Here is a 19,909-nt window from a genome sequence, read left to right on the forward strand (position 1 = left end):
TCCCGGGTTCAAGCGGTTCTCCTACCTCAGTCTTTCAAGGCATGCACCACCACGCCTGGCTAATTTAGTAGACATGGGGTTTCACCATGTTGGCCAGGCTGGTCTTGAACTTCTGCCCTTGTGATCTGCCTGCCTTAGCCTCCCAAAGTGTTGGGATTACAGGCATGAGCCACTATGCCCAACCTTTATCTTTCATTCTTTGTTCTTTATGCTCCATTTACACTATTTTCTCTGTAAGTTTTTAAGATAAAGCTCCAATTAACTGTTTTTCTCCTTATAGAATTTTAGTTTTTATTTTGAATGGATTAACTTTGAATGGATTTCTTTTCCCATATGTACCTGTCTTTGGATAATGGGAACCTCCTGTATATTGTAGGTAATATTCTTTGAACTGTGACAGTTGAGTCAGATGTTGATCAGTACTGTAAGAAGTCAGCAAGTTCAGTTTCATTAGAATTTTGGGTGAATAGTTTGTTTCTTTTCAAACCTAGAATACATTTTTACTTTTTTTTTTTTTTAAACCTTTGTTTTTAATTGAAAACAGTCTTCTACATAGATCCTCTTTTAAGATGGTCATACTCAGTAAGTTTCCATTTTGTGAAGTGTTGGAGAAAAGTGGAGTTCATTTTGAAAATAAAACTTACCTAGATTTTTGATGCATATAATATTCAAGAAAAAACAAAGCATATCTTAAATGTTGTCTTTCTGCATATGCGTTGCTATGCCTGTCTTTTAAATATGAATGAAAAAGTTACCATATGTAGTTTTCCTTGAAGACTTAAAATTTATCTACACTTGTTTGTTTTTTATTTTACATACATACTTTTTTCTTAGAAGAATAATACTCTAAACAAAAGTTACTTTTGCCTTGATGAAGTTATTTAATGAGGTTGGAACATTGAACCTTCATTATTGAATAACTTCTAGATTTGTTTGCTGCTTAAAGTAAAATAAGTTTTAAACTGTAAGACTTTAAGGAAGTATATATATTTCTATAAGACTAATAACAGCTGGCAGTCAACTTTTGAGATAATTTTTTTAGTATATCATGTATAATACTAAGAAAATAGAAATTTAGGATGGATAGGTTACAAGGGTAGAATAAAACTAAAGCTCTTTGAAAAAGATACTGTTTAGCAGGTATACTGTACTGAACTGAATCTAGGAACTTTCCAGATTCTTTGAAAGGATAGAGAAGGGAAAACTTCTTCCAGTGTTTGCAAACTTAGAATAAATGTAGAATAAGCCATAGATCAGTGTGATCATACTGGGTTGTCTCTTTCAGACACACTTTTATACGTGGAAATACTTTTTGCATAACAGCCCTTTTGGGGTTAACTTTAACGAATAATTTAGGCTCATGCTCTTCTTTTTCAGCCCTGATGCTCTGATGATGTCAGGGGCAGAGCAGAACCCACAGGAGGGAGGCAGGGTTGACACAGTGTTCCAGCAGGAGGCTAGGTTGGAACACTGCATCAGGTAAGAGTAAAACTACACCCCTGCCTCCGGAAAAATACAGTCTTAAAGACTAACGTTTGTGTGTGGGCAGGAAGCTCTTTGTTGGAGTACTTACATGGAGCAGAGTTGAAGGAGGTATAGCTTATTTCCAGACTGAATGGTTGTCCACAGACTTTTGGTTTCTAGAACATAGGAAAGAAGCAATGTGTAATTTTGCTAATTTATCGCAGAAATAATTTTTGGATGTTCTAGGACAGTAATTTTTCAGACTTTTAAATCATTTTTTGTTTGTTTGGTTTTTGTTGTTGTTTTTTGTTTCAGTGTGGAACAATCTTTTAAATCTTAAAACCCCTTTAAACATTCATAAAAATTGTGGACCCCAAGAGCCTTTGTTTACATGGTTAACTCTATCAATAGTTACATTACTAGAAATTAAAACTGATTAATTTGTATGTTTTTACTTTATGTAATAAAGTAAATCTATTACATATTGGCATAAATATTTTTAGGAAAATAATTGTATTCTACCAAGATTAAAGAAAAAATTCTAAAAGGGATAGCATTATTTTACATATTTGCAAATTTATTTTACATCTGGCTTAATATAAGACAACTAAATTGTCATATTTGCTTCCACATTGTCTGTTGGATATGTTGTTTTCTTTGAAGTATATCGGGGTCTAAAAACTAAGGCCTATGGGATATATCCAGCCTACTGCCCATTTTTTATTAGCCTATAAGCCAAGAATTTTTTTTAACTGTGGAAAAGAAAAGAGTAATATTTTATTATACATTGAAAATTGTGTGAAATTCAAATTTCAGAGTCTATAAAAATTGTATTCAAACCCACCAGTGCTCATCATTTATGAATTGTCTAGGACTGCCTTTGCACCACAATGGTGGAGTTGGATTGTTGCAACAGGTACTTTACAGCCATGAAACCTAAAATAGTTACTATCCAGCCTTAAGTAGAAAAAAGTTTCCAAATAACATCTAGCCCACACAATAAAAGGAAGGACTATTTCATGGCTTTGTCAGATGATGTAGATATTCTTAGGTACTACATCAAATTTGGCACAAAGGTACTTTGTTTTTTTTTTTTTGAGTCGGAGTTTTCACTCTTGTTACCCAGGCTGGAGTACAATGGCGTGATCTCGGCTCACTGCAACCTCCGTCTCCTGGGTTCAGGCAATTCTCCTGCCTCAACCTCCTGAGTAGCTGGGATTACAGGCATGCGCCACCATGCCCAGCTAATGTTTTGTATTTTTAGTAGAGACGGGGTTTCACCACGTTGACCAAGATGGTCTCGATCTCTTGACCTTGTGATCCACCCACCTCAGCCTCCTAAAGTGCTGGGATTACAGGCTTGAGCCACCGCACCCGGCACAAAGGTACTTTCTTAAAGCTTAGTTGCAGTGTGGAAGCTGAAGCCACTTAAGGCATTTTTGTGTAGTTACTTGGTTTTATGCCATAATGCATTGGATATTTGTAAAATATCAGTTCATTGAGTTATATACATCTTTCAGATGTTGATGTATTTTGTTATAAAATATTTAAGTATATTTGCTGATTTCATAACCTGTCTTATCAAAGAAGCCTTTAAGTGTTGGAAGTTCTTGAGATTATGGACGTGGATATACATTTTTAAAAATTTTGAGTTTTACCTTGAAAGCTTGAGCATTGTCATTAGTAAACATTAGAAACAAATACTGAAAACTATTCTTTCCTTGAAATGACAAGCTCACTTCATTCGTTTTTGAGAAAATACCTGCTCAATACCCAAGTCTGAATTATTATAATCAGCTGTTCTTTCAGGAAAAATGGTGTTCCATGAAAAAAGTGACATGTTCACCTTACAGCTGAATCACACAAGTACTTTTCTGTGAGACAACCATTTTACTTTCTTACGCAGCAGAAATGCTGTGTATATAATTTCCCATTTTGACATAATAGAAGAAGATGTGTTTTTAGGGCTGAGATTTAATAAAATTAATTTTTACTGCTTCATGAACATTCAGTGAGATCAGCATGCATGTTTATTTTCATTTATTTATATTTAATACTTATGTACGTGGGGGGGGTTAGGGAATACAATAACTGTAAGTGAAGAGTACAATATATTTTGTTGCCACTGTATTTAGTGCAAATGTCAACATGGGAAAAGCATTATTACAAGAATAATTTCGACTTTTCAGATCTCTGAAAGAGTCTTGGGGACTCTCAGGGAGGAGTCTATAGTCCACAGTTTGAGGACTACAACTCTTGGAAAATAACTGTATTGGAATAGTTATAAAGTACAATTATTTGGGTGACTAGCAATTCATTTCTTAGCTTCAAGTGGCTAGACCCACTGTAGCTTTGTACCAGTGAATCAGAAATATTCCTGGAATCTGTCCCAAATTGAAACTTCCCTGAGGTGGGGGTGTGGTACAGCCTGGCCCTAAATTAATCAGTAGAAGAAATCATGAGAACCGGGAACTTGAAAGCCCAATCAGGACCTCCAGATTGCCCTAAGATTGATGTTTAAAAATAAAGTAATAGAATCATGCTTTAAATAAGTTCCTTTGAGAATTAGTCATCCTGTAGCTAAAACTGTTTTAATTCTGATTATTTTTATTTTCTTCAATATTCACCTGCTTTGGGGAATCCCTTAAAGATACTTCTTTATTATTCTTCTAGTAGACTTTCAGTAAATTGTCAAATTTATAGCTACTGTCCTCCTTTCCTCTTGTTACCATTGGGGATAAAGGTTCATAATTTTTCCCCCACTGAAAACTATCCAGTGAGGAATTTGCTACTACTATTTATCCTAAATAATTTTTTTGTAAGTTCTTCTCTAAGAACTTTGAGTTGCCGGGCGCGGTGGCTCAAGCCTGTAATCCCAGCACTTTGGGAGGCCGAGGCGGGTGGATCACCAGGTCAAGAGATCGAGACCATCCCGGTCAACATGGTGAAACCCCGTCTCTACTAAAATACAAAAAATTAGCTGGGCGTGGTGGCACATGCCTGTAATCCCAGCTACTCAGGAGGCTGAGGCAGGAGAATTGCCTGAGCCCAGGAGGCGGAGGTTGCAGTGAGCCGAGATCGCGCCATTGCATTCCAGCCTGGGTAACAAGAGCGAAACTCTGTCTCAAAAAAAAAAAAAAAAAAAAGAACTTTGAGTTGAGGTCTTCATAGGATAATATCTGAAGGCTTCCTACCTCTGTAGTACCCGGATGCTTCTGTTGAGAAGATATAGGACTTAAGAAAGAAATAATTTCTGATCTTAGAAAACAGAAATTAGATGGCAATTCTGGACTGCAGACTAGAACTTGCAATTTGGTATAATTATAAAAGTATAACGTCTGAGTAAGTAAAAAGGAAATATTTTGAGGGAAGCATGTAACAGAATAGGCAGAAGGGACATTTTGAGAACTTTTTCAATTATCAGTACTTAATTGTGGTTCTAGGAAAATGGCAGTAAAGGACAATGAATTTAAATAAAAAAATACACAAGGCAGCTGATTCAGTAAATATATGAGTGCTCCTATATATTAAGTCCTGTGTTAGGCACTAAAACTTAAAGGGTTAAGGCACTAAAAGGGTTTACTAATGAGTAGACTGAAAAGTTGAAAGCTATACATTGCTAGGTTATATGGCTGAATATTTAGAAATCTGAAGTATAGTGCTAACAATTAGTGGCAGCTTTCTGATGGAGAAACTCAGGTGCTGTTTTATTCAACTTGCTCATGATCAGACAGTGATACTGGAATGGTGTAACTATGCTTAAAAGTAGAATACAATACCTCGAAATACTTTAAAAACCATTTTGAAATAGTATCATGGATTTGTAACTATCTCAGTTAAGTCTTTAAGTGCCAGTGAGGTTAATGGTAAACGTTAAGTTTCATATGGGCTTATTGACTTTGCTTTTTTCCTGTGGCTGGGGACTCTCCTTTTGTGTGCCTTGCAAGTATGTGCTGCTTTTTGTTAACAAGGGAGATTTGTAGAGAAAATTTGAGTGAATTAGTATAAATCAGCATATTCCAGGGGAATACTGAGGGATTCTATTTGATGAAAAGGATGTGTGTCTGGGTAAAAAAAAAATGATTTAAACAAAGCTTATTTACTTTGAGACATCACAAGTCTTGATATACAGATGTACGTACGGATGCTCCAACAGAGAATTACTGTTTCCCCAAACTTACTTGAGCAGAAAACCTAATTTTTCAAAGCCACCTTACTGTTTAGTATTCCATAGAGTAGCATGCACTTTGGAAACTGGTATAAATCTATTTCTCTTATCAGAAATCTCTAAAGCATGTGACCTATTACACTATTATTGTATATAACCTTTTTCTTTTTATTTCTAAATAAAATAGATTTTATTTTCATGAAAAGCTATGGTTTTGGGTAGACCATAAGTAGCAGGAATAAGTAGTGTCTGATTGTTAAAATGCCGACTCTGAAAACATAAGGAAAGGAGATTTAGATTATATATTACTACTTGTGAAAGTCATCTTTTAGCTTTTTTAAATAAGTAAATGTGCCTAAAATAAACTACAGTGTATTCTTTATAGAGAATTTCTCTATTTTTACATTGCAGATGTTGGGGATCAGCCAGGTGAGGTAGGTTATTCAGGCTCTCCTGCCGAAGCTCCTCCAAGCAAGTCACCATCGATGCCATCACTAAACCAGACTTGGCCTGAGCTGAATCAGAGCAGTGAGGTTAGCACAGCTTTCCTTTTCTTTCATTAAAAGTAACTCTTTTTAAGGTAAGATGTTCCAAAGAGGGTGATTTCAATCTATATCTGCATGCATAATTGAAAGAAGACCATATCAATTATACTATGATAAATGTTAGTAATTATGTGACTTTTTTGAGGTTTTCAAAGTATATATTCCATCATTTGATTTCCACCACTTATCCCCATTAAAATCTTGTGAGTTTAAAGAGGCAGATTCAGAAAGTTTAACCATCAAAAGGTTAAACTTGGCCAAGATCTCATATCCAGTGAGGGACAAGAGCTAAGATTTGAACGTTAAGTCCTTTGATACCTAATGAACTGCCACATCCACCATGTCACACTGCCTTCTCAGTCCTGTAAACAAGGTATGTAATAATACATTTGGAATCTTAGCATTGGAAATGATAAGAGAAGTGACTAATTCAGTTTCCATGTGAAGAAAATATGTTTTACAAACCCAAAACTCTGTATAATTAGTTTTATTCAATATAGAATGTTTCACCATACTATATGTGTTAAAGATGTGTCATATATGACCAAGCACAGTATGCAAAATGGGATTTGGGACAGATGCACTGTTCTCCAATTTCTTTGGAACTCCATTATCTAAAATAACAAAAGAGCACTGATGAGAATAAGTGAAGAGGACCTGAGGCCCTGCCTCCCGGAAAATACCTGCTTAGGCCCCATTGTTAAATTTTAGTGCTCTGGAGAACTCCATTTGGAAACCACTGCTCTAGCCTATTAGAGCAGTTTTCTTTGTGAACAAGTTACATTTTTTTTCTTATGTTTTTTTTTTTTTCTTTTTGTGGATGTAGGAAATGCTAAAAATATAAAAGTTTGTTCACTTTCAGGAAGAAGCTCTAAGCTTCTGTCCTTTCCATGTCTTAAGAGTGCTGGATTAAAGAGCATGCTAGTTATTAATAATTTTGGATAGTTGGAAAACAAAAGTAACCAGTGGTTTTACACTGCTTCCTGCTTTATGACATAATCAGAGCCAAGATACTTGGAAAGTAAGGTAATTGTTCTTGAGACACTACTATTTATGCTGCATCTATTTATTTTCTGTCATTTTTTAAAAAACGGTATTATATTAAAATAATATTTTTATTCTATTGATACCAGTCTGTAAATAAAAGCAATTCTTTCTAAAACATCTCAGATCTAAAGCCCATGTTCATTCTAAATCACATGTGATCATTAGAGAGTAGAGATGGAAGCCCCTTCTAAATTCAGATTTTAGTAGTTGCATTTTCCCTACTGAAATATTCATATCAAGTTTATATTATTCGGTAATGATATCATAAATAGCATAATTTTTTTCTGTGTGTGAAAAATAAAAATGCTTTCTATGATATTTCTTAAAATATTTAGTTAGGATATGGAATTTAGGTTACATTTTAATTGTCTTCCACAAATCACTAGTAATCATTCAACATAGATTTATTCCACACTTGTGGTTATGGATGAAGACAGTACAGGAGATGACACTGATAATCTCTAACCTTTGTGGAGCACTTTTGATATGTCAAATGTTTTTTTAAAAAAAGACGAACTATGTATATTTCCTCCTTTAGTCCTCTGAACAATCCTATGCAGTAGATAATTGTGATATAGCTGAAGAAACTGAAGCACAGAGAAGTTATGTAATTGCCCAAGTTTGCACAGCGTAACTGGGATTCCAGTAGTCTGGTTCCACAGCTTTGTGCCCTTAAAAATTAAGTCATGGCCAAGCGCGGTGGCTGTAATCCCAGCACTTTGGGAGGCTGAGGCGGGTGGATCACAAGGTCGAGAGATCGAGACCAACCTGGTCAACATGGTGAAACCCCGTCTCTACTAAAAATACAAAAAATTAGCTGGGCATGGTGGCACGTGCCTGTAATCCCAGCTACTCAGGAGGCTGAGGCAGGAGAATTGCCTGAACCCAGGAGGCGGAGGTTGCGGTGAGCGAAATCGTGCCATTGCACTCCATTGGGTAACAAGAGCGAAACTCCGTCTCATTTTTTTTTTTTTTTAAATCATGAAGATGATAGAGAGTGTCCCTTTGCCCTCCAGGTAGCTTACATGCAGTCTTGTGAAACTAAAACTTCATGCTGCCCAAATGAGTTAAACAAGTAAATACCTTCTTTTTGGCAAGAATCTTCTGTATCTAAACTTTTCTCCACAGTTAGATAATTAGGATTTTAAATTTTGCTTCTGTGTCCCTGTAACAATAATTTTTGAGGAAAAAACTAAGTAAATTAACACATACTGATAAGTCACTTTGCTGAAGTGATGCCACATGATAAAAGTAATTATTGTGGGATTTTTAATTCATGAAATACTTTGAATGCAATAATATTTCTCAGAATATCTTAATTTTCATATGAAAACTGATCTGTAGGAAAAATTGTTGAATTACTGTGTTAGCCATTTATGTAGGTAATTTTCACCAGTGTGTTCATTTGCTAATATTTCATTTTTACGTATCTTCTAAACTTAAATGCCACTATTTCAAATAGTAAGTTGAACTTTGAAGCATAAAAATGTATACTTTCCCAAAGAGGATTTTGGTTTATGGGGTAGTTTTGTCTTTGTGTGAATATTCGTGTGTATACATTGTATGTGTGTAGATGTTTTTTCCTCTTTAGAGGATAACTGATAATTCTTAAGAATCAGATTTAAATGATAATTTTAATACAATTTTCATGTAAAATTCTATACCATTTTATTACTAAGATCTCTAAAACAAATGGAATTTACTATAATTAATGTTGACTTATCTCACTCCACCTGTTTTAAGAGGTATGATTTTTTTTTGTGTACCTCTTTTAGAAGAATAGTGTTTCATATCAAAATACATCTTCTGTATATAACTCATGCTCAGATGCTTGATTTGCTCTCATTGTGGCCGCATTCTGATTTTTCTAGCATGGGGTGGGGAGTGGGCAAGTGGGGGTGCCTGATTGGCAGTTCTGTCTTGTGGTCTGGCATGGCCCTGTTTGTAGTGCTGATTGCCGGGGTTGACTTGCTACAGATTGACATAAGCTCAACATATATTAATTCCACAATTCTTTGCATTTTATCTCAATTATATTTTATTAAATATACATACGTGTAAAATTTATGCACGTACATAATAGAATCATCTTTCAGGGGTCGCACTGGCAAGTCACACTGACTTGCTTTGTTTTGACCAAAACTTTGATTCGTTATGATCATAAAATCAGTACATTAACATTTGAATGTTCAAAGAAGGATTTGATGCCTCTTTAACATTTTTACTTGGTAGACGGTTATATCACTTAGACTTTGTTCCTGTATTGTGTTTTATTTTAATTCTGTAAAGCTTTAAATCTCTTCCATAGAGATTGCAATAAATTATGACTATACTTTTGATTGTGAAGCTCCTCACCTTACATTACGAGATGACTCAGAATAGATAAATATAAAATGTTGATGGAAAAATAGAAATTACAGAATTTTGTTAAACCTATGAAACACAACTTGCAGTGCAACCTCTGAATTACTTTGCTAAATCTTCTCCAGTGATCTTTTACTCCATCTTTCTCATCATGCTGACTTGTCTCTCCTCTGTCTGTTCAGCAGTGGGAGACATTTAGTGAACGCTCTTCAAGCTCACAAACTCTGACCCAATTTGATTCTAACATTGCACCAGCTGATCCTGTAAGTCAATCACTTAGCTTGCTTGTTTGAGATTAATTTTATTAACCCAAATTTCCATTCATTATTGTATTTAGCTGATATGCATGATTCAGTGGAGTACTTAGAGGGAAGTGGCAGCAGGCTTTTCAGTTTTTGTGTGCTTAATGGTGGGAAAAACATTTTTTGCCATTCCGTTTTTCCAGTTATTTTGTTGAGAGAAAACTGCGTTTTTAAAATCTGGTACATGTGTCTAGAAAAGCATTTTTTGTGACAGTCTATTTGATTAACCTTGTCATTTGCTAATTAAATATATATTTTATATACATACTATTTATTTCAGTGTAGTGACAATTTATGTAAATACTATTTTATTTGTATACTTACATATCATGTAATATGTACTACATATGTAACTACTTATGCAGTGTCATCTTTTATTTTGACATGCCAAATGACATAGCTTTTATTTAATTAGCATGTTGAGTTCTGTTAAGAGAGAATCAAGTTCAGCAATACAAGATGTTGGTCAAAATTCCCCTTTTGCAAAGGAGCCTCTGTCTTGTCTTCTTGTGGTTTACTGTGTTGCTTTGAAAATGCTACAAAGTTCACATCCTGATTTAAAAAAAAAAAAAAATCTGTCTCTATAGAGTTAATTTTATATATACTCCACCTGTCCCTTGGGGTTTTTGAAAACCTTAGCTGTTAATCGTTCTTCTCCCTGTTCACTTCTCTGCTTTTTCTTTTTCTTGTTTTCTTTTAAAGACAAGGACATGCTAATAAGCACTTTCCAAAAAGAAAAGAGGTAGTAAGTAGGAAGTGAAGAAGAGTATAAAGGCAGGATTTTAAAAATGAGCTGAGTAGAAAGATAAGGAAAAAATGACATAAGACATTCTTTTTAGATGTTTCTGATCAAAGACAGCCAGCATTTATTAATTAAATGTAAAAATGGTCTTGCCATTTTTGAAGAAGTGGCATTTAAAGATAAAGTATCTTCAACAGTTTAAATTAATGGACCTTTGATGTCTTGTTTGTTTGTTTGTGTTTGTATTTTGAGACTGAGTGCAGTCTCAAGACGGTTGCCCAGGCTGGAGTGCAGTGGTGAGATCTCAGCTCACTGCAATCCTGGCCTCCCAGGTTCAACCTTCTACCTCAGCCTCTTGAGTGGCTGGGACTACAGACACCGACCACCAAGCTGGCTACCTTTTTTTTTTTTTTTTTTTTTTTTTTTTTTTTTTTTTAAGTAGAGGTGGGGTTTCACCATGTTGGCCAGGCTGGTCTCAAACTCCTGACCTCAAATGATCCACCCACCTTGGCTTCCCAAAGTGCTGGGATTATAGGTGTGAGCCACCATGTCCAGCCTGATGTGTTTTATCATTTTAAAGAATTTATATGAAATATAGAGGCTGCTATTATATTTATTGAATTCAAGCAGATAATTTGTTTTTAAAATGTTTATTTTATAGCCTATTAAGTATTCAAGGACCAGTTGATATGTAGATTATCTCTGCCTTTTGCTTCTCATTTCTTGCTACATTTAAGGCATTTATTTTTTATTTTAATCTCTGAGAAATGTAGGAGGAAATACAAGGCAATGCTTGAAAACTTTGCTGCTACTGGCAGCTTAAGATCTCTTAGGATATGAAAAGTTCTCTAAACTAAAGGTTTTACCGTTATGTTTTTCTTTTTAAGTTTAAGGTTTTACCTTTAAACTTTAAGTTTTGCTTCTCTGTATTATTCCTGTCTCATTATTATACAGTTAATATGAAAGTACTTTATATGGGAAGGAAGGTTTGATGTAACAATAAAGAAACTATTCAATAACCCTAAAAAACAGTGACAATAATCACTCATAGTATTGTGATTCTTTGTCAGGCCAGGCAAGAACATTATGTATAAAAATCTAGAACTCAGAAACAAAATAAATTGACCTATGACTGACAAGAAATGTATACAAATAGTTGGTTGAATAGCAGTGATATTCTCCATTTTTCTTGGAAATAATATCCCAGTTTAGGAATGCCAGCTCTATATTTAAAATTATGTGGCTCAGTATCCTTTGTTACCTCTAGTGTGTCAGGAGGCTTGAGGAAAATAGGGTGGTTAATTTGCATTTAAAACTTCAATTTAGACCTCTGAATTTGATAAATTGTCATTCTTAAATATTTATATTTATAATCTAATACCTAGAAGTATCTTATTTCTTTTATGGTGGCAAACTTAAATCTGAACGTTTTTTCCCAACCAGTATTCTTACTTTAAATTTTCAGTTAGAAGAGTAGCCTGCTTTTTGTTCTACGTTGTCTAAGTTTCTTAACCTGCATTTAATACTTACCTGAAGTATTACCCGTCTACAGACCCACACAGGCTGTAGCCACAATCCCACATGATCCTTTGCAAGGCTTCATAGAAATGAGCATTATAAGTAAGCAAATAAGGCACTTTCAGATTAGAAGGGAATCACCTGGCCAGGGGAAGGGAGGAACTACACTTCTAATATGAATTTAACATTTCTTAGAGTATTGGAAATATTTAACGGACTATTAAAAAGAAACCAAATTATAATAATTAGTCATTTGCTCAGTAAAAGTCTGTAAAAGTTTCCAAACTGGGCCGGGCGCAGTGGCTCAAGCCTGTAATCCCAGCACTTTGGGAGGCCAAGGCGGGTGGATCACGAGGTCAAGAGATCAAGACCATCCTGGTCAACATGGTGAAACCCCGTCTCTACTAAAAATACAAAAAATTAGCTGGGCATGGTGGCGTGTGCCTGTAATCCCAGCTACTCAGGAGGCTGAGGCAGGAGAATTGCTTGAACCCAGGAGGCGGAAGTTGCGGTGAGCCGAGATCGCGCCACTGCACTCCAGCCTGGGTAACGAGCGAGAAACTCCGTCTCAAAAAAAAAAAAAAAAAAAAGTTTCCAAACTGGTCTGTAGCATTTAGAGACAGCCACTACACAGTGCAGTGACCCCATTTGCAAACCAGATGGTTAGTTATTAAGCTTTCATAGTTCTGATGAAATTGAGATTCTGATGGTCTTGTTTCCAGAAGCTTGATCTCTTTTCTTGAACTGCTTGTCAGTTAATAGCCTTTGATAGAATCTGCTTCTGCTAGGGTATACATGAATCAAAACACGAGGAAAATTGTAGATCAATGAGAAGTGTAATGTATGAGTTTTTGCCATGATTTATTGTACTGCAAATATATGAAAATGCTCGTTAACATTCCCAGCTGTTCCAGGCTTTATAAATCTGATTTTATGTACACATATACATACATAGAATACAGATTAGATGAATGTTACAAATTTAAGCATCTAAAAAGTTTTCCTGTTTCTAATTTCTAATTTGTTTTGTATTTGTAATAAGAACTTAATTTCTCATGAACCATCATATTTTCCTCGTTTGATCTTGCCTTATAAAGGTAAATTATGATTTTTATAATTGTTATTTCTGATATTAAATGTAAATCAAAAAAATAGTAGAGTTGCTCCTAAAGCCATGTTTTTATAATCAAAATATAACAATATCTTAAGACATTCTTACAAATATTTTCCTGAGAATGACTCATTATTATATGATAAATCTAAACTTCCATCTATAATGTTAATATTATTTGTAACTATAATTTTAGAGTTGTAGGGCAAATATGAAGTTGATTGGTTAAGTACATGAACCCTGTCCAGATTCTCCCAGAGGAAAGAAATTACTTTGAATGAACTTGTTAGTATAATAGATGTAAAGAATTTGTTGGCCGGGCGCTGTGGCTCACGCCTGCAATCCCAGCTCTTAGGGAGGCAGAGGCGGGAGGATAGCTTGAGCCCAGGAGTTCGAGACCTGCCTGGGCAATATAGCGAGACCCCGTTCTCCACAAAAAGGAAAAAAACAAAAAGACAAAAAAAAAAAAAAAGAATTTGTTATAAATAGTTAGAATTCAGAGATTATGAGCATAAGCCAAGGAAATGTGTCAGATAGGAGAGGGTATGCTAGAACTTAACTTTCTCTAGCAGGAGCTTGGTGTTAGCACAGTACTGTCTCACCAAACAGTTTGCAACTTAAACTGAAAGGACAGTATCCTCCTCACTAAATTATAAACTTAATTCATTACCAAATATTCAAAATTGGCCGGGCGCAGTGGCTTATGTCTGTAATCCCAGCACTTTGGGACTCCAAGGCAGGTGCATCACAAGGTCAGGAGATTGAGACCATCCTGGCCAACATGGTAAAACCCTGTCTCTACTAAAAATATAAAAATTAGCTGGGCATGGTGGTGCGTGCCTGTAGTCCCAGCTACTTGGAAGGCTGAGGTAAGACAATCGCTTGAACCAGGGAATCGGAGGTTGCAGTGAGCCGAGATAGTGCCATTGCTCTCCAGCTTGGTGAAAGAGTGAGACTCTGTCTCAATATATATATATATATATATATATATATATATATATATATATATATATATATATTCAAAATTTAGGACCTCAAGTTCAGTCTTTAGTAGCAGTACATGCAGAGTGTGAACTGACCCCTCATAGAAGGAGCTAAGCCCCCTTGGTGATGTTTCTCAGCCAATCTATTGCTGTTAAGCCGGATGCTTGGTCTGGTCTGGTCTCTCCCCTGGGAGTCTCAGTCCCCAGGACCAGGCCTATCTGTGTCCCAGGCACTCCTCCCTTTTCCTTCTTTTTCCGACAGGCTACTATTGTCTTCATTCTCTCATCCTTGCATTTGTGCTTTCATTCTTTTCAAGTCTTTACTTTCAGTTCCTTTACTCCTCTAACTAGACTAGACTCTCATGAAGTTTAGAAATACTAGCTGTATTACAGTCATGAAAAAGGCTTAAGAACAGTATTAGCATGTTAGAATATGAGAGTTTTACTTACTCTGCTTTTTTAAAAAATGGATTCCTTTGTGGCAGTTTCATGCTAAATTTTGAGACAATCAAATTTAACCACTTTGAACTAATCTGTAGGAAGTGTGTATTGTGCCTACTATTGCAATGCAATAGGCATCTCATTAACTCTGTGTTACAGGTTTTAAAAAGTGTCAAGTTTTCTTGAGCAGTTTACTAAAAATGAGTTTTCAGTCTCTTAGTTCTTGGATTCTCATGAAATAGTTTAACATTAAGGCTCACATTTACATAATCTTATCGTGTAATTTCTCACTCCCCTCACCCCCCATCCTGATAGAATGTTGCTCTGTCACCCAGGCTGGAGTGCAGTGGTGCAGTCTCGGCTCACTGCAACCTCCCTCCTGGGTTCAAGCAATTTTTCTGCCTCAGCCTCCTGAGTAGCTAGGAATACAGGTACCTGCCACCACACCTGGCTAAATTTTATATGTTTAGTAGAGACAGGGTTTCACCATGTTGGCCAGGCTGGTCTCAAACTCCTGACCTCGTGATCTGCTTACCTCAGCCTCTCAAAGTGCCAGGATTACAGGCATGAGCCATCACGCCCGGCCCATTCCTCACTTATGAATATATTGTCTTGAACTGTGTTTTTATAAGAGCATTTTTAAAATGTAAATCTTTCTCTCTCTGTTTCACACACAGACACTTTTTGAGATGGAGTCTAGCTTTGTCACCTAGGCCGGAGTGAGGTGGCATGATCACAGCTCACTGCAGGTTCTCCTTCCCAGGCTCAACGATCCTCCTACCTGGCAGGGCACAGTGGCTCATTCCTGTAATCCCAGAATTTTGGGAAGCCGAGGCGGCAGGCAGATCATGAAGTCAGGGGTTCCAGATCAGTCTGGCCAGAAGCCCCGTCCCTACTAAAAATACGAAAATTAGTCGGGCTTGGTGATGGGCTACTGTAATTCCAGTTACTCAGGAGGGTGAGGCAGGAGAATCACTTGAACCCAGGAGGCACAGGTTGCAGTGAGCTGAGATCATGCCATTGCACTTCAGCCTGGGCAACAGAGCGGACTCTTGTTTCAAAAAAAAAGAAAAAGGATTCTCCTACTTTTGCATCCTGAGTAGCTGGGACTGTAAGTCGTGGGCCATGCTCAGATAATTTTTATATTTTTTGAATAGACAGGATTTCACTCTGTTGCCTAGGGATTCTCTGGGCTGAAGTGATTCTCCTGCCTTGGCCCCCCAAAGTACTGGCATTACAAGTGTGAGACTCTATGCCCAGGCTTCACATAAATCTTTAATCATTCCGTTTAAAATGTGGTTTTCTAAAATTAAACAGATTTTTAGGCATGTATAGTGAGCTTGATTTTTAAATACCGTTTTAGAACTTTTAACTTAAAAAGCTTATTTTCATGCCTGCCTTAGTGTAAATGGGAAAGCCTGTGCACTGGTTTTAACAGTTTTGTTAGTTTTGATTATTGCATGGCATTAACTTGACTTTGATACAAATTCTGTATTTCCTCACATTTGTCTCTAGGATACTGCTATTGTTCATCCAGTTCCCATTCGTATGACTCCAAGCAAAATCCACATGCAGGAAATGGAACTTAAAAGAACTGGCAGTGGTAAGTAAGGAAGCTGTTGCTGGTTTGTATTTTAGTTTTGCATCAAACTAAAATACGTAAGTAATTATTCTGTTAAGGTACAAATTTATTTCATCATTGCTTATTTTTTAAGCTAGTACTTTCTACAATTAAGTGTATTTTCATGCATATTTATTTATGTTGCAGTTTTTAAAGGGAATTTGTTAAATTATAAAGTTTTTAAATACAGGCATTTGAAAATGTGACATTTCTAATACCCTTTGGGTTTTTATGGTCACCCTTGTAAATTTACATTTAAAATATGTTAAAACTTTAACTGAAGAGATACATGTTAAAATACATTTTGGCTTGGAAATTATATATTTTGCTTGAACTCTTGGAAAGTCTCATTTTAGACTAAATGTTTTAGGGTTTCTGAAACATAGATTTATTTTCTGTGTAAGTCAGTATTATAAATTAATTTATTTTACAGCTTATATGTAGTGTTTAGGTAAGTGTGCTACAGGAATAAAATTTAAGTATGAACATGCAAATAAACTTTCATTATAAACTAGTTTCTATTATGGCAGAAAACAAAATTCTAAATAAACAGTTTTACATTTATTTTTATTAAAAATATTATTTTGTCTGTAATCCCAGCACTTTGGGAGGCCGAGGTGGGTGGATCACGAGGTCAAGAGATCGAGACCATCCTGGTCAACATGGTGAAACCCCGTCTCTACTAAAAATACAAAAAATTAGCTGGGCATGGTGGCGCGTGCCTGTAATCCCAGCTACTCAGGAGGCGGAGGCAGGAGAATTGCCTGAACCCAGGAGGCGGAGGTTGCAGTGAGCCGAGATCGCGCCATTGCACTCCAGCCTGGGTAACAAGAGCGAAACTCCGTCTCAAAAAAAAAAAAAAAAAAAAAAAAAAAAAAAAAAAAAAAAAAAATATTATTTTGTCTTACATTTTATGGACTTACCTGCCACTTCTTTTGATATTTAAATGAAGTCTTAATAGTCTGAGCTTTATGAATTTATCGATTCAAATACCTATATCTTGTATTTTTACCTATTGATTCTCTATTAGATCATACAAATCCCACTAGCCCATTACTTGTGAAGCCACCTGACCTTTCAGAAGAAAATAAGATAAATTCATCAATGAAATTTGCTTCTGGTAATACTGTAGGTAAGTGAAGTATTACGTCTTCCATTTGAAGTTTACCGATCTGGGTTTAGAGGCTATTTCGGATGTGTACCCATTTGATACTGTCTTCACTAGATAAAGTAGAGGAGAGTGACCCCTTTTGAACACTTTGTCCTATCGATGAATAAATGGTTGCCCATTGACACCTGCTTCAAGGCAGGCCTCGTGTTTGCCATCCCTTTCAGTGTAGCCAGGTTTGGTCTTACGGCTCTTCTCCAGTGAGTTCCTTCCTTTTCTCTCTCACAAGAAATTCTGTATACATTCATTCAGCCAGTGTTAATTGGATACAGTATGCCAGGATCTGTTCTAGATATTGGGGATTTAACAATAAAAAAGTCTTTGCTGCTATAGAGTTTACATTCTGTGTGGGAGATAAAAGGGGAATAAAATATAACTCATGTTAGAAAGTAATTAACATTGTGGATAAAAGTAAATCCGGGGAAATGTAGGAGGAGTGCCATTTTAAATAGGATTGTCAAGGAAGGCCTTACCAAAAAATGTCATTTGAGTGGACTTGAAGGAGATGAATTCAGCTGTGTGAATTCAGAAGGAAAATCAAGGCCGGGCGCGGTGGCTCAAGCCTGTAATCCCAGCACTTTGGGAGGCCGAGGCGGGTGGATCACAAGGTCAAGAGATCGAGACCATCCTGGTCAACATGGTGAAACCCCGTCTCTACTAAAAATACAAAAAATTAGCTGGGCATGGTGGCGTGTGCCTGTAATCCCAGCTACTCAGGAGGCTGAGGCAGGAGAATTGCCTGAACCCAGGAGGCAGAGGTTGTGGTGAGCCGAGATCGTGCCATTGCACTCCAGCCTGGGTAACAAGAGCAAAACTCCGTCTCAAAAAAAAAAAAAAAAAAAAAAGAAGGAAAATCAAGGCACAGCAAGCACCAAATGTAGAGTAGGGACTGCTTCTACTAGAATAGCAAACAAATACCTGGAACAGAATTGGATGGCAAGTTTGGCAGGGAAAGGTAGCAGTGGTAGAACAGTAACAGGAGGCAGTGTCAGACTTCCTTTGACTTAGTGAGAGGAAAAGCCAGTCAAAGGTTTGAATGGAGTAGTGACATGATCTTAGCCTCCTTTTTAATTGGGTCACTCTGGTTGTCCTAATGATGATAGGCCAGAAGAAGGCGAGAGAAAACAGCATGCAATTTAGAGGATGGGGTAATCAGGCAAGTGAAGATTATGACAGCTTGGTGTCTAGGGTGCAAGCAGTAGAAGTGCTGAGAAGTGGCTGGACTCTGGCTATATCGTGTACCTTGCGTAGGAAAAGACCTCAGGAGTTTCTTTTACCTGTGTGATACAGGATGTAAGAGAGAGAGGAGCCAAGGGTGATTCCAGGGTTTTTGGCCTGAGCAACAGGGAAATGAGGAAAAATGGTAGCAGCAGGTTTGTAGGGAAAAAATCAAGTTCAGTTTTAGATACATTAAACTTGAGGTGCCTATTAAAATATCCAGATGGGAATATGTTCATTTTAATGTCATTCTTATATCAACTAGATGATTCTATGATTTACAGGAAAAAGGAAAGAGATACATTTTAAAATAAAACTAAAATAATCCCTTCAGGTTATGACTCTTGAACTTCTGTAGTAATATTCCTTCAGATTGTCCCTCGAGTTTCTATTTTAAAATTTCTTTTTTCTGTCACAACTCTTAGTCTATTTCTGGGATTCTCATCTGCTTATAAGACTTTGAGGAAACTGAAAATGAATGTTTCCTCTGCAGAAAAATCTGGTTTCCTTGGCTAATTTCATAAATTTTATTATTGTATAAGCACATTTTATTCCTGTGTCAAATTTTTAATTTTCACGTTAACAATTTTAAAATTACTTTATTTAAAATATTTCTAATTTGTTCTTTAAAAGTGACCTTTTTGTCCATTGCAAAAGTTAAGTTACTTATTCTATAAATGTGTAATCAGTAAAAATGAAATAATCATATTCTCGCTATTCCGTTCAAGTCTATAGTTAACAGATTCATTGTTAAGGTTAGTTTTTATTCTGCACATGCAGAAATTATGTTTGTATGTAATGTGAACTTGTAATACAGTCATCCCTCAATATGTATAGGGAATTGGTTCCAGGACCCCCATCGATACCAAAATCTGTGAATGCTCAACTCTCTGATATGTAGAATGGTGTAGTATTTGCATGTAGCCTATGCACATGCAAATTTAAATCATCTCTAGACTACTTATAATACCTAATACAATGTAAATAGTTGTTTTATTGGGCCAGGTTTGGTGGCTCACACCCTATAATCCTAGCACTTTGGGAAGTCAAGGCAGGAGGATTGCTTAAATTCAGAAGTTAGAGCATAGCAAGACCTCATTTCTACCAAAAAGCAAACACACACACACACACTGTATTTGAAGAAAAAAATTGTCATACTGTATGGTTTTTTATTTTGTTATTTTTATTGTTGTATTGTTACTTTATTTTCTGTCTGC

At 36.1% G+C, this 19,909-nt stretch overlaps 1 protein-coding gene across 8 annotated transcripts in view; it reads left to right on the plus strand.

Moving 5' to 3' along the window:
- REPS1 (RALBP1 associated Eps domain containing 1) overlaps positions 1 to 19,909 on the plus strand; it is an 80,287-nt gene that overhangs the window by 47,971 nt on the left and 12,407 nt on the right. For 4 of the 8 annotated variants that reach the window (XM_039467566.2, XM_039467567.2, XM_039467573.2 and 1 more), the window contains exons 9-12: positions 6,044 to 6,165; positions 9,771 to 9,851; positions 16,201 to 16,288; positions 17,337 to 17,438. In XM_039467566.2, the coding sequence (XP_039323500.1) occupies positions 6,044 to 6,165; positions 9,771 to 9,851; positions 16,201 to 16,288; positions 17,337 to 17,438 (393 nt within the window). The remainder of the gene's footprint in view (positions 1 to 6,043; positions 6,166 to 9,770; positions 9,852 to 16,200; positions 16,289 to 17,336; positions 17,439 to 19,909) is intronic. The other 4 variants (XM_039467571.2, XM_039467572.2, XM_039467575.2 and 1 more) reach the window with 2 other exon arrangements.

The sequence above is a fragment of the Saimiri boliviensis genome, chromosome 4 (genome assembly GCF_048565385.1).
Source record: "Saimiri boliviensis isolate mSaiBol1 chromosome 4, mSaiBol1.pri, whole genome shotgun sequence".
Taxonomy (NCBI): Eukaryota; Metazoa; Chordata; class Mammalia; order Primates; family Cebidae; genus Saimiri; species Saimiri boliviensis.